Genomic DNA, 15,265 nt, shown 5'->3' on the forward strand with positions numbered 1-15,265 from the left:
TACGTGAATAGTTCAATATAATGATTTCAGGTAAAAGATGTCAAGGGTGCTCATGATTCCCATTTGTTTCCATAAAGATTTTCAACCTTTGTCTTCAGAGTCTCTCCATGGCTGTTTGGCCATTCTCTTGTTTCTCTCCTATGGTCTGTATCATTAGCATTTCAGACCTCACATTCATAAAAAACCTGTACTTGCAATAGCTTCTGTGTGTTTTAGTTGCTTTCCAATCATCAGGAAACGTATCTTGATTAATTTATAGATCTTTTTTCATGAATGTAGAAGCAAATAAGAAAATTAAATTATCTTAATTTTACATTTACGTCTGTAAGCATTTAATTCAATTATTAAAAAAATAAAATAATTCTAGAGTCATTTTGCTCCGACTCATCATACCGCGGAAGCTTTGCTGTTTACAGATTCTAGTCTGATTCTTCTGCTCCTTCACTGCACATGGAATATTATCCATTAAATTTTGCTTATTTGAAAGCTGATGAAGCTCAAGGTGTGCTTAGCAGATAATTAAATACCTTATCTTTCAGTCTCCAGCAGGCCCTTAGGGGATCAGCACAGTATAGGACTGTATCACTGTGCTTTGGGGTACCTGGACTCTAACGCATAGACCCTAACGCAAAAGTCACGTTCTTTAGCTCTATACACAGGAGACACAAAAAAAGCATCCCAAATATCCTGCACATTGTGTAGAGCAGCATGTAGACTTCCATATAGACAAAGCAATAAGTATAACTGAATTTTTGCTTCTTCACTCAACCCTCTGACAGAGTTTATCATTTTTCTTCCATCATAGAGCCGAAAGACCCAGCTCTGCGTGACCTTTTTTTAGGGCATGGCTGCATTTCAAATTATCAGCTCTGAATTCAGACCAACAGTGGGCTCTGCGATACACGTGCCCACTTGCCAGGGACACCTGCTGTGTTTAGTGGAACTAAGAGAGTCGTGAACTTTTCTGCTTTCAAGCAGATTGACTATAGAGGGAGTCTGAGACTAAATAATAAAGTCACATTAGCATTTCTAGATAATATCTGCAGAGACCTATCTGAAAATGGGATCAGTTACTCTTTAGAGGCACCTGTCTCTTTTCTTCTGCCTGAAGAGGCAAATGCAGATCAGTAACTTAGATGACAGACTTAACTTTTTAAAAGTCTAAAGTTAGAACAACTGAATCTCCACAGTTAGTCATTAAGATTCCACTCTGTGCAACTGTCCTCTGATTTATTTTTCCTTGTTAAGAGAATGCTCTAAACAGTCAGGCAGGCACCCAAAGAGACAGCGCTGGAGCAGTCTGTTCCCAAAGGACTGCACCCGGTGAAACAGACCCACGGTGGAGCAGTCCGTGAAGAACTGCAGCCCATGGGAAGGACTCAGGCTGGAGATGTTTGTGGAGAACTCTTTTCTGTGGGTGTGACACCACACTGGAGAAGAGGAAGAGTGTGAGGAGTCCTCCCCATGAGGTGGAAAGTTTGGCAGAGACAACGTGTCATAAACTGACCACAACTCCCATTCCCCATTCCTCTGCACTGTTCAGGAGGAGCAGGTAGAGAAATCAGGAGTGAGGTTAATCCTGGGAAGAAGAGAAATGGTGGAGGGAAGGGGTTTTGAATATTTGATTTTATTTCTCATTATCCTACTCTGATTTGCTTGGTAATAAATTGAAATAGGTTGAGTCTGTTTTGCCCATGACAGTAATTGGTGAATGGTCTCTCCCTGTCCTAAGCCTTTCATTATATTTTCTCTCCTCTATTCAGTTAAGTAGGAGAAGTGATACAGCAGCTTTGGTGGGCACCTGGTCTCCAGCCAGGATCAACCCACTACAATATTCATTAATAGTCTTTTGATCTTTAAAATGCTTTCCAATATATTCAGCAGATGATTCAGAGCTTGTTCTTCAAACATCTTTTTCTCTCCCAGCCCCTTCAGCCAGATCTCTGCTTATACCCCAGTCATCAAATTGCCAGTCACTTTGTTGCATGCTGTTCTCTTTTCAGAAATAAATGAAATAATGTCTCCTTAGAGTATAAAGCAACACATTTACATATGCGGGAAATCTTCAGAGAGCATGCGTGAAACTTAGAGCAGCTGTTCTGTCAGTCTGCACATTTGAGAACCAGTGGAGAGAATCACTTGAGAGATAACACACAAAGACATTTGGAAGTCACAGACAGGAAAACTTTGATCAAAGAGGAGGATCAAGCAAATAGTAGCTAGGATCAGCTCTGGGTGGAAGGATCTGATGATACTGCAAGGCAAAAAGAAAAAACAAACGTAAAAATGTTTGGATTAGGAAAACTACAACAAACTTTGGCAGCATGCTGTTGTGGTTTAACCCCGGCCAGCCATTAAGCAGCACTCGCCCACTCTCCCCTGAGCCTTCTCAAGGCTGAACAAAGCGAGTTCTCTCAGCCTTTCTTCATACGGCAGATCTTCTAGTCCTCTGATCATCCTCGTGACATTTCTCTGGACCCTTTCCAGCCTATCCGCATCTTTTTTGTACAGTGGGGACCAAAGCTGAACCCCGTGCTCAAGGTGTGGTCTGACCAGCGCTGAGTAGAGTGGCACGATGATTTCTCTATCTCTCTCTGCCGGTGATGCCCTTGTTAATGCAGCCCAGCATCCTGTTGGCTTTCTTTGCCACTGCAGTGACTGTTCACCCCTGCTGAGCCTGCTGAGTCCCCCAGGTCCCTCTCTCCAGGGCTGCTCTCCAGCCAGGTGAATCACAGTCTGAGCTATGTTTGTGAGTTGTGTCTTCCCAGGTGCAAGACCTTACGCTTGTCCTCATTGAACTTCATAAGGTTCCTGATAGTCTGTTCCTCCAGCCTGTCCGTGTCCTCCTGGAGGGTGGCTCTCCGTTCTGGAGTGTCAACTTCCCCACACATTTTCATGTCATTAAATGGCTAATAAATCCAAGTGAGTTCAGTCAGGGAGAAGAAAACAAAAAACCAAGAGAAGCCTTTCTCTTGTAGTACAATTCTGAGACACCTTACGCATAATATTCTTTCTTGTACATAGTCACAAATTACCAGTTTCCACCAAACTTATTTCTTTTGTACTTATACATTAAAAGCACAATGAAGAAGCCATTAAATAACTTACGTTTTCACTTCAAAGCTTTAGTCCAGACTAGAAAACTTATTAATATTTCCTTTATTTACATATTGTCATAGTAATAAACAAAACTAAAATAGGGACCCTAATGGATTACATTTATTTTCCTCCAGTATCAAATTTCTTTTATCTCAGAAGTTTTCTAGTAAAAACAGAAAGAAACTTCTTTTTCTTTTTTTTTCTGTATGAAGCCATTGCGATAAATCTACCTTAGTAGTGAGCATTTTCAAATCAAGTAGCAATTTAGACCATTCATGAGAAGTCCAGACATTTTTAGAAATGATTCTAAATTATATAGTAAGGTCATGTAACACAGGACTCCCTTAAGAAGAAAATGTGTTCAAAATTTAACAATTCATCTGTTTGAAATAAGAATGTTATTGAAACTATTTCAAAGAACTTCCCAACTGGTTGAAGAGGATCTGCATTTGTGGTACTTCATATTCATTGGTGCTGCCTGAAGTTTCAGCTTTGAATTCTGAAACACTGTTTAATGTTTTCTTTTCTAATCTCATAGGAAACTGTCATTTGAAAAATATGTCTTCTTATTCTGCAAGTAGTTCAAATTCTTTTTCCAGACACTTCAGATAAACCTCAGATTGTAAGAGGCAGTTAAAGTAGAACATTAAGGTACTTACAGAATTTGACACAGACAAACATTTATTTTTTAATTAAAACCCAAGAATTCGTAAAAGGTTAGCTAGCTACGACTGTGAAGCTTTCTCCCCTCGCTTAGGCTTGTGTGGTTGCAAGTAGATCATAGTGGGCAGCCTTGTGTGAAGAGCCAAGCAGAGCTTTGAAGTGATACCATCTGCACCTTTCTTTATGGGAAGGTCATGGAAACATTAAAGAAGATTTCAGTCTCTGAAGATAGTCTTTTATCATACTTTCAGACAATGAACTTTTGGCATAGGAACGTAGAGCTCTGCTACACAAGATGCATTAAAGTAAAAGAATTTGCAGTAAAGTACCTCCTACTTTTTCTCATGCTTGCTCTCGTTTCCAGCAGCTTTCTGTACCTTCCTGAGCTGCAACGTAATCTGCACTATTCCCTCTGCATCTTTAAGGAAAGAGAATCAGAGAATCAAAAAGCAACCCACACCTTTTTCCATCACACCTGAACTGTATCAAATCCTTTCTCTTCCTATGACACTTCCACACCTCGTGGCTCTCTACTTGCAATGTTTCCCTTCTGCCCACCCCGCTACGCTCTCCAGCTACTCATGGTCAGGTTCTCCCAGGTAAGGAAACCTCTGAGGGGATGCACAGGAAAATGGGAGAAATAGAGGAAGAATTATCGAGGAAGAAACAATATACAGCCTAATGTATTGGAGAAGAGTTACTTATGTGAAGAAAAAGAGATAAAGGAAAGTTAAGGCAGAGCTTTATGATGAGTGTTTAGAATCTGATTTTAATGGTCATGTAGAAACTTGTGCAAATAGCACCCGGACCTTTGGGATCTTTCAAGTGGTCACTCTGACATGACCAAGAAAAGAAAAAATGATGGGATGTCATCAGAGAATATTGCAATTGTGATAAAATCCCTGACAAAAAAAATATTTTCATTTCATAATGCACTTTCTGTATTCCGAGCAACTATATCTGAACAACAATGGCATTGAAATATCAGAGGTGAAATCCAGACTTCACTGATGTTAGCTTAGGTTTCCCATCCACTTCAAAGGGACTGGAGAGTTTTTCAAGAAAGTTTATAATCTCTAAATATATATTTGTATTCCTACTACTGCTCCTTTACTAGTATTGCATAAATGTCCCTCAAAACCTAAAGGTAAGCAGAAAGCAATATTTCTTCTCCTCAGTTTCCACAATGCATTGTGGATGAAAAGATGAAGCATTCTGACTTTCGCCATTAAAAAGTCTCCTTGGGGTTTCCACAAACCACTCCCACCTCAAAGTCCCAGAGATTCCTGACACAGGGAGAGGGAGGGGTGAGAGGGAAATATTCGCCTTTCAAAGGAATTACTTCCATTTCCTGAAAAATGCTTGCAATAGCATATCACATACAAAAGAAAGTCAGCTTCCACTGTTTCAGCAACTGTAATAATAACTACTTTCAGTTATGTAGGATCTTTCCCCAAATGATCTAGTATTATTTAGTCTAGAAACTCTTTGAGATAGTGTCTATGTATCATAAAGCACTTAGTACTTTGGGATCCAATATGGTTGTAGGATTTAGGAGATAATATAATGCAAATATTTCATTTTTAAGTGAAATCAAATAATATAAAATTCTCAGGAGACACGCAGATCAGTTAATCTTTTTAAAATTGTGTTTTACAAGCAAGAAAATAGGACTGAAAGAGCTCTAAATTACTTGAAAGAGCTCACCATATTTCTATGGAATCATTTAAGAAATTTGCTGTGTTGCTAGGAAAATTTTGCAGACCTCTCACTCCTCTGTGGCTGGACTGGGAGAAAAAGTTTGTATTAAACCAAAACAAACTCAGATATGCTTGAAAATTGTCAAAGACTTCAATATCTCAAAATCAGTGAGAACAGGTTTAAATTGATGATGCTTTTTGGTACAATCCAAGATTCACGCAATATATTTAATGTGTTGCAGACATTTTTTTAGTTAACAATACAATCCTACAGAGATATTGTAGCAAAAGTTCTAAATTGCACTGATTTTCTGGCCAAAAATCTAAGAAATAAAGTGCACGCTTGGGAGCAGAAATGTATTGCCTACTTTTTGCATTTCTGGGTCTGCTGATATTCTGTTGGTTAGCAGTGGGAGTATGTTGAGGTTTTACACTAAAATACATGTAAGGTCCTTACCATGAAATGCTGCAGATATAGTAAAAACAACAACAAAAAAAAAGGATGCTAGTGAGAACCAAATAACTAGTAAAAGCAGAGCAAAAGAAATCCTAAAAAAAAAAAGATACTACTTCCTGAATCAAGTGGCATTATAATCTCTCTCTTAAAATTGATTTTGAGGGCTGATTTCAGTGAAGTAGTAATTAGAATTAGAATTAGAATTAGAATTAGAATTAGAATTAGAATTAGAATTAGAATTAAAAATAGAATTTAGTGTAATTATAAGCCAGGTTCTTATAAGAAGTAATCATTAAACTCTCTACAGCTAGAAAAGTTGCTACTTTTCTGCTTACTTCTGGTGTTGTGTTGTCCTGTACCTAGCAAATTTAGCACCTGTTAAGTATCAGTGTTTTTTCAAAGAGAAACTTCAAGTAAATTTCTTTAAATTGAATCTGTTGCTAGCATGAAAGATTAAAGTCCTGCTCATGCCACCTTAATTGTTCAAGATATTTATGTAACAACCCTTTCAGAAGTTGAAATTCTTACTAAATTCAGGCCATTTAATTTTAGAATTCACTTTGGAACTAAATTTTCTCTGTATTTCCTATTATAAAGCAACAATAAATGGAAGATCTGAAGCTCATCTTAAGCTATTTGGACTGGTAATGTCAAAGCATTATGTGACCTCTGAAGCATAGTAATAGCTGGGAGGAACTACTTGAAAGGTCTCTCAGGACCTAATAAACCTACTCAATTTCAGAGACAAATGCTCTGTGTATTCCATTTCATGAGAAAAGCTGTGAAAATCGTTCATTGCCTGGATCACCAAACTGCAGTTCCTTTGGAGATGCCACCTCAGATTGCCAAAAGAAGCCCATTTTCAGAAGGAACTGCACAGTCTCTCCTGGAGGATTGCTTTATAAGCAGCCTATTTGTTTGGCTATGAGGGTGTGCAAAAAAAAAATAAATCTTAATGTATTTTTTTCAGATTTTATCTCCAGGTTTTCACCAGTGTCCTATTCTTCTGAGCTAGCCAAGTGTTATCTTCTGCTTTCAAGGAAGGAAACAGCCTGAGACACCTGGTTCCAGGGCAGTAAGTAACATGCCATTCCTGCAGGAGTGATGGAAACTTCAGAGATATGGATCATCCATGAGGCCAGAACCAAACTTACAATCCATATCTGTCGTTAAACCTCCCTTGAATCACCCGGCTGTTGGGTTTTATATTGCTGATATGCCAGCAAATCTTCAAGTCTAAAAGGAGTTGTTTGAAAAGCAAAGAAGATGGGTCATCTCTTGCTTCAGCTGACCCCTCATGGATTCACTGACTCAGTCGTTCACCTTGGGCACTGGTACACAGTTCACAAGTAAGAAGAGTTTATACCAATGATACTTTTAATATCATGTGGAATACCATCCTATTTCGATTGGAGGCAAGTCTTACTGAAAATCAGCATCCTTGTCTTAGAGTGGAAAATTAGGCTGTTTGTATTATTTGTGAGCATTGCATTTCCATGGGAGAAGCTGAAGATAATAATCATAAAAAAGCAATGACATCCACTTCATCTCCCCAGTAAAAATTTCAGGATAATAAGTAAAGATTTGTTTCTACAAAGTATGCATTATTTGCATTTGTCTTCATGCACAGCCAATCTTGGTTTTACTCTTCTGTGTGCATCCAGATAATTGGAAGTATCAGTGGTAATGTACAGTTGCAAGAAAAAGTATGTGAACCTTTGGGAACTGCATGGTATTCTGCATTAATTTGTCATAAAATGTGATCTAACCGTCATCTAAGTCAACAGTATTGACAAATATAATGTGCCTAAAATAATAACACAAACCCAATTCTGATCCTCCATGTCTTTATGGAACACACTCATTTAACATTCAAAATGCTGGTGGAAAAAATAAGTGCACCCTTGGAATCAATAACCAGTTGACCTCCCCTTGGCAGCAATAACCTCAACCACGTGTTTCCTGTAGTTGTGCTTGTTATTGTTTTTTTAAATTCATACTCCTGTTGTCTCACTTTTCAAGGGTAAAACAAAAGTCTGATAATTTTTTAAGTCCATCTTCAGGCTGTACTGAATACAACTTGAGGATTCTTGCTGCTTTGGTTTTTTTATGATGTCTTGAGGGGTATATGTTAAACTCTGCGTGACCTGTGTAGGCATGAAAGAAATCTCAGAATGGTAGAGAGATGTTAACTCAAGAGAAGCTATTTTTAGAGCAGATATTGTCTTCATAATATGTTTTAATTCCTCTGCACTACAAAAATCACTGCTACAGATTATTGCATGAATAAATTCTTTTGTTTATGCACTGCTGATACTGTCCCCAAACGTTTGTTTACTCACTCACAAAGAATAAAGCTCTAATAATCTAAAATGTGGGTTTATTTTCAAAAATACCAAGTATGGCAAATTGCACAATTATGCAATTTTCAATTTTCTTTTTGTCACCTGAAAACCCTTATAAATTGCTTTTTAATGATGCATGGCATAACATATGCAAGATTTACCATGGATCGCTGCTCACCCGGCCAGCGGAAGCTGCAGCCCCATCTGTGGGTCCTGCAGGGCTGTGTCAAGGGGCATGTGCCAGGGTCAGACCTCAGGTGTAAAGGCTGGATGATATTTTCACAGAAGGGACTACTTGAAAAACAATTAGGAAAAGTGGATCATTCTGAGGATTGAAATAATACGAATAGGATAAGATTCAACAGTACAGCATTCAGAATTATCGCTTCAGAAGATAACAGCAGGTTTTAAAGCTCTCCCTTGACAGTTCGTCTGCAGGAAAGAGTCGAAGAAGGCAACTTTTTGGTTTGATTAGTCCATCACAGGGGGAAAAAAAATCCAACAGAGACGCTCTGAAGCTGTGGACATGGAAGAGGCAAATAATTCAAGTCAGGAGTTTTCTGTGGAACTGAACTAAAATGTACTGAGAAATAGGACTTCACCTGAAATACTACTTATAAGGTTGTTGCCTATTGTATTTTATCCAGCGCAGGTGTCCCAGTGCCTGTGGCAGCAGTTTGGGGCTTCTACAGGGGAGCACAGCTGAGCCCCTCAGCCAAAGGCAGGCTTTGCTTCGGGGAAAGCCGGAGGGAGAAAGGGCAAAATGCTGCCCAGCAGCCAGGGCTGAGGGAAACGCTGTGAGGAACAGCCCCGTGAATGCCAAGGGGAGAGTGGGAGGAGGAAAGGGGGGTTCCAGGCCCCCCACAGAGATCCCCCTACTCACTGCAGCCACCCATTCCCCATCCCACTCTGCCCCTTGGGCAGGACGAGGTGGCAGAATTGAGGATGAAGGAGTGAAGTTGAAGCAGCGAAGTGGTGGCAGGGGGAAAGGAGTTGTTTTAGTGTTCGTCATTTTGTTTCCCACTAGCTTTGCCAGTAGGTAAATATTTGTTTTCATTTGCCACAACTGAAGCGTATTACGCCCAAATCAAATCTATTCCACCTATGATGGTAGTTGGGACGTGAAATCCCTGTCTTCAGACCCATGTACCTGTCCTTCCTATTTTCTCCTCTCATTCCCCTGAGGCGGTGAGTGAAGAAGCAGCTGGGTTGGGGTTTTGCTTTTGGCTGAAGTCAAACCCACCACGCAGGCGAGGAATGACTTAGAGAACTCACATTAATGGCAGTTGAGAATTATACCGAGCATGAAGGACACAAATGAACAATGTGTGAGTAATGGGTAAAATGGGTAAAAATGGGTAAAACCAAGATGGATGAATATATTCACATCACACACTTGAAGGGGGAGATTTTTAATCCACAAATCTGAAAATCTCTTCTATGAACAAAGTGAGTAAAAATACGAAAACCAGCTAGGACAACAGAATCCTTTGAAACAAAAAAAGCCAAGCACTTGCAATTCATAACCTGGCTTATTGACAGTGAGTATCTGTAGTATCAGTAAATGGTTCCTGTGACATGGGAAGTCTCTTTTATTTTAATAAGTGAGAGAAGTATTTAATCCAAAGGTAAACCCCTTGGATACCTGAGATGTGATTGAAGGGATCAGAATATTAACTTAGATCTGAATTAATTTCTGGGCAAGAATGAAGATTCCATCCCTAAATGTATATTGTCTGAGAGCTCCTTCCAGTGGGATTGAGATAGCAATTTTTTTTCAAGTCTCCAAATGGTACAGCATATTATGAATAATATCAGGACCAAAGTTCTTCACCAGAATTCAGCCTGAGAATGAAGGAGCCCCTGATGAACACGTATAATAGGATAAGTTTTACAGCAAAGCCATGTTAGAATTACGTCAGTAGAATGTACTATGTACATCTATTAAAGGCATAACTGGAAGCATTGATTTTGCTGCACATGTGAGTCCGTCAGGGCATTTCTCCTCACTTCCACATGACAGCGTGTTTCGGTAGTAAAGGGGATCGTGGATCATCATTCAAAATCCACTTTGCTGAGACCAACTACAGCCTCCAAAGTGCTTTTTGGAGTCTTTTGCTTTGTTCAAACGCTGCTTCAAAGCTAAAGACATGTCCCTCTTGAAGATGGACATTTGCTTCAAAGGTTTTGTGTGTTACATTACAGCTAGTTATCGGGAAAAGGGAAGAACACTACTAAAATTTCCCAGCTCGAGCAAAGAGTGCTGTCTAGGAGGCTGAGCAAATCCATTAGCCCCTTTTCTCCAGCAGGAAATAAATCCTTACATCTGTAAAGTAGAGACAAAACTACTTCCTTGCCACCTAGGAACACTCCATGGTCACATAACATGACTGAAATGCTAAGTGCTGAAGTGATCAGGGTCCAATTTACTTGAAGAAAGAAATCTCACTTTTGGGGAAGATTTTCAAACACAAGAACAAAGCTGCAGCAAATTGTACCATCCCCACTCTCCAGCAAGCTAGATGAGCTTATTTTTCTTTCATAACACTAATTTCTCTGCCTCACAGCTGGGAAGCTGCTAGAACTATAGGCAAACAGAAAGTGATTCAGCTACTGCAGCGGTTTGAGAGGGCTGCCCACGCAGGCAGCAAAGAACCACGTGGCCACTCGCTCAGCTCTCCCTCCACTCCTGTACCCACGGGAATGGGGAGGGAGAAAATTCAACTGAAAAAGCTCAAGGGTTGAGATTAGGACAGGAAGGGTTCATTCACCACTTGTGGTCACAGGCAAAAAACAGGGTAGATTTGGGGAAAAACTTAAATTTGCCACCACCACTTATCAGCTAGAGCAGAGTAGGATAGTGACAGGAATACATAAATAAGCACAATCCAGTCTTAAATGCACTTCCCTGCCTCCACCCCGTTGCTTCTACCTGGCTACCTCTTTCCCCTCATAAGTAGGATAGTGACAGGAATATATAAATAAACACAACTCAATCTTAAATGCACTTCCCTGCCTCCACCCCCTTGCTTCTACCTGGCTACCTCTTTCCCCTCATTAGCACAAGGGAGGCAGGGGGTGGGGGATGCAATCCGTCTGGCCATTACTCATTGTCCAGTGGAACTAAGATGGGCTGTATTATTGAAATATTTATAGTTGTCTCCAGAAGAAAGTAGGTAATGTTGAAGATATATTTCACACTGCATCTGTTAGGTTGTGGCGAGAAGGTACCGGGGGTGTGTTTCAAGCAGTGTGGCATAGGGTGTGTTGCAAGTACAAGGAGAGGGTATAGAAAACCTCATTTCTCTGCTGCTGGTTTATCAAGGAATTTTGATGCACAAAGTCAAGTGACTTTCTTGCTCTCCCTGCAAGTAAATTGAAGTTAAAAATACTGAGATCTACATTAAGTCCTTCGTGCTATTTGACAGAGGCCCAAATGTTGTCACAGCTTTACAATATCCTGAAAAGCTACCCACAAGTGAAAGATCAGCTTCTGTTTGGAGAAGAATCCTACACAGCAAGATTGGGCTCTCATGAATAGTCCTTCACAGTATGTCTTTCTTTAATGAGGCAACAAGCAAGCTTGAGGTAACAAACCATTTCCAAGAAAACGAATAGGACTGTTCATCAAACTAATTCACTACTTATATAGGTAAAATCAAGCATCCAGGATTAAAACCTAAAATATCCTTTACGCTTAATTTTTACTTGTTAAATCAGAACTTTCCAGGTCTTCTGTGAGTTTCTACTACGTTTTTATATTTTCTGGGAATAAATAAATTAGTTTCTCTATGCCCTTACATAGAAGCTGATATTGTCAAAGTGTTAAAGGACATCTTCATGGAACCCTGTGTACTCACACTTATACTTTAAACACTTCCAAAGGTGCTAAAATCAGGGACCTGAGTTCCCTATTATAATCTGGAGGGGAAGAATGGCACTTTAGCATGAAACACATCAATTAGATGACTGAAAAGATGAACTGACTTCAAGTAGCAGAAACACACATGGCTGTCAGACACAGAGCATGGGTTTACAGACTCAGTAGCCATCATCCTTCCCCTGTGACAGCATTTCCTCTGCAACGCTCATATGTTCCACGGGCCAAATTTACACATCTTGACTGCTCTGCAAGGATCTTGGCAGCGGATCAGAATTCTGGGTAGCTTGTTTCTAACTGGTATGTATTGTTTTCTGGAGCACAGAGTCCTTGTCCCCCACAGCACCCCAGAACAAAGAAGGACTCGATGTTTAAACTGAAGTATTCTCTTCATCTCAGTCAGGTAAATCTCTCAGTGAATCTTTATGTTGGTGATGGCACTGTCAGTGTTAATGCTGTGCCTGCCTCATGGCTGAATGGAGGGTGCTAGTCTACCTGGTTGCCAGACTAGCAAATATATCTGGGGTTAACTGATGCTTTAGGGAGGAATTTCAACTCTACAGAAAGGAGCTCCCCACCATACAGCAATCAGCATCTTGAAAAAAAACCACCCCAAAACTCAAACATTCAATTGTCTGTGTAGCAAGCATTTGAAAAATCTTGTTCTTGTAGCCAATAACTGTAACAACACAATTGCTTTTTGTGGAGCAGGAGGAAAAGAGTTCAAAATGAATGAAAACAACTTGTTGGTAAATCTGCTTTCTAATTCCAGACAACCTCTAATTCACTAATAGAAAAACATATTCTCTATTTTAAGCTGTATGTAATGTAATCGAGAGCTATAATTACTTCAACAGAATAAGGAACAGTATCAGACAATTTGTACTCTAAGTCAGGCAAGTTATTTATTTTGTCAGCAGTTGGAACACACAGCTGCTGTTTGTTAGCATTTCACATAGCTGTTTGTTAGTATTTCACATTCAACGTCACATTTATTTGCTTACTTACAAACTGGTATGAAGTGTTCCTTCTCTTTCCAGCCAAATAAATTGCAAACAATAGACACCACAAACTTTTTACAGAAATATTAATTAAATGTGAATGGAATACAAGGATGAGAGGAAGGGGAAACAGAAAATGGTGCTTGCTTTTTAAGACTTAGATGAAATTCTGCTGAGAAAGGATCTAAAGGATTGGAAGTCTGTGCTGCTCGTTGCAGACACAGTAACATGTCCACCTGGTTTAATATTTGCCAGGCAAATCACAAAGCCCTCTCAGGGTACAGCAGCATATAATCTCCTTGAAGGTTTTCCTGAGCTCCTGACTCCGGAATGCATAGATAAGTGGATCAATGATGGAATTGCACATGATGAGGATGAGGTAGAAGTTAAAGTGAGACATGAAGCACACACAGTAAGGGTTGTAGGGGCAGGAGATGTAGAAAATAAGGTGAAGGAAAAACGGAGCCCAGCACACAACAAAAACCCCAATCAGGATGGTGAGAGTGATGGCCCCTTTCATGTTGGCCCCTTGGTGAATGGGGCCAGTCCCTGGGAGAACAGCAATCTTTTTGATATGCATGCGAGCCATCATAAACATGTGGACATAGAGGGATGCCATGAGAATGAGCATAGTGAAGAACATGCTAATAAGGCAGATGATGACAACACTGCTATCAGAGTAAATGATGAACAAAATGCCTGAGACTGTGCAAGCAGCCCAGATGCATGTGATAATGACCCCTACACGCTTCACTGTCATGATATTATGGTACTGGAGGGCGTAAAAGATAGTAAAGTACCTGTCCACTGCTATTGAGAGGAGGCTGCAAATTGATGCAAGCAAGGAGCTGCAAATAACTGAGTCAATGACATTGTCAATGTTTATGGTAAAGCTCTGAGCATCTGTGTCTGTATTGTTTAGCAGCGTGATGACAATAGTTTCTGATCCATTAGATACACTCACTAGCATATCAGCCACTGCCAAACTACAGATGAAGAAGTACATGGGCGAATGGAGGTTCTTGTTCTTGGCTATTGCCACAATGACCAAGATGTTCTCCATCAAGCTGATGATGCCCAGAGTCACAAACACCTCAGGGGACACAAAGAGTTGCTCATAGCAGCCTCCCAAGGAGTAGCCCTTTGCATGGGGCTCGCTGGTGCCTCCCTGCAGTCTGTAGCTGTGGTTCCAGAAATGGAGAGGCTGGAGTGTCCCCCGGTGCCGGGTGAAATTCATCTTACGGTGATCTCCTTTCAGCTTCCTGCTTTTAAAGCTCCTGTTCCTTTTGCATTCCTTTGAAAACCTTCTTTGGCTTTTCAGCTTGGAAAGAAAAGAAAAATGAGCCAGTACGGAGGCAGGAAGCAGTTCAGAACGCTTTGACTGCTGTAACAAAATAAGGTTTCAAACTCAGAAATACTGTTTTACTCTCTCACGGATGCAGTTTCTGATCATCATCACATTTACCTTGGTGATCAATGTCACAGGATCCCAACAGTCTGTAAGTCTGCATCAGGTTCTCCTCTGTGGTCAGTTCCTGTTTTGTTCAGTGGTATGCTGCAAACCTTTTTTTGCTCCCTTCCATTAAGAGAGGAAAACACAAAATGCTCAAGTGACTGCCGCAGAGCAGAAACTAATTTTAAACTGCAAGCGCTAGTCTCGCTGTCAGACAGTGCATACCGGCTGCTTTTGTGGTGTGTGGGGAAGAAAAATATTCAGGGCACTCTCCGCCTCTGCTTTGCCTTTCAGCCAATGGGACTCGGAAGCTGCAAAAAGTCGAGGGGGTGCTGATTCTTAGCCTCTCTGAAACATCACACAGCATGGCAAATTCAGATTCAGATGCAGCACAAGCTACTAGTATGTACAGGAAAGCAGATGGACTACCAGACATTTGTTTCCCTTCTTTAACTTCTCAGAATTATATTTTAATATTGATTTTTAATTAGCAATCTTACAGAATTCCTGCAGCTGAACTGATGGCTTTTTATTTTTCAGACTGATTTGCTGTGATTTACGCTTGTCCATGGCACAAAGTTGCCTTGTGTATGTGACAAAATAGGAAATGGACAAGGAAGCAAGAGAATACTTATTTCCTCCTGGTTCTCTCTCACAGATCTCCCTT

General features: G+C 40.2%; 1 protein-coding gene across 1 annotated transcript; it reads right to left on the bottom strand.

Moving 5' to 3' along the window:
* Positions 1 to 13,386: 13,386 nt before the first annotated feature.
* Positions 13,387 to 14,770, bottom strand: MC4R (melanocortin 4 receptor). The gene has a single exon (XM_009874655.1). The coding sequence runs from the start codon at positions 14,380 to 14,382 to the stop codon at positions 13,387 to 13,389; it is 996 nt and encodes a 331-aa protein (XP_009872957.1). The 5' UTR covers positions 14,383 to 14,770.
* Positions 14,771 to 15,265: the final 495 nt, after the last annotated feature.

The sequence above is a fragment of the Apaloderma vittatum genome, unplaced genomic scaffold (assembly GCF_000703405.1).
Source record: "Apaloderma vittatum isolate BGI_N311 unplaced genomic scaffold, ASM70340v1 scaffold5248, whole genome shotgun sequence".
Classification (NCBI taxonomy): Eukaryota; Metazoa; Chordata; class Aves; order Trogoniformes; family Trogonidae; genus Apaloderma; species Apaloderma vittatum.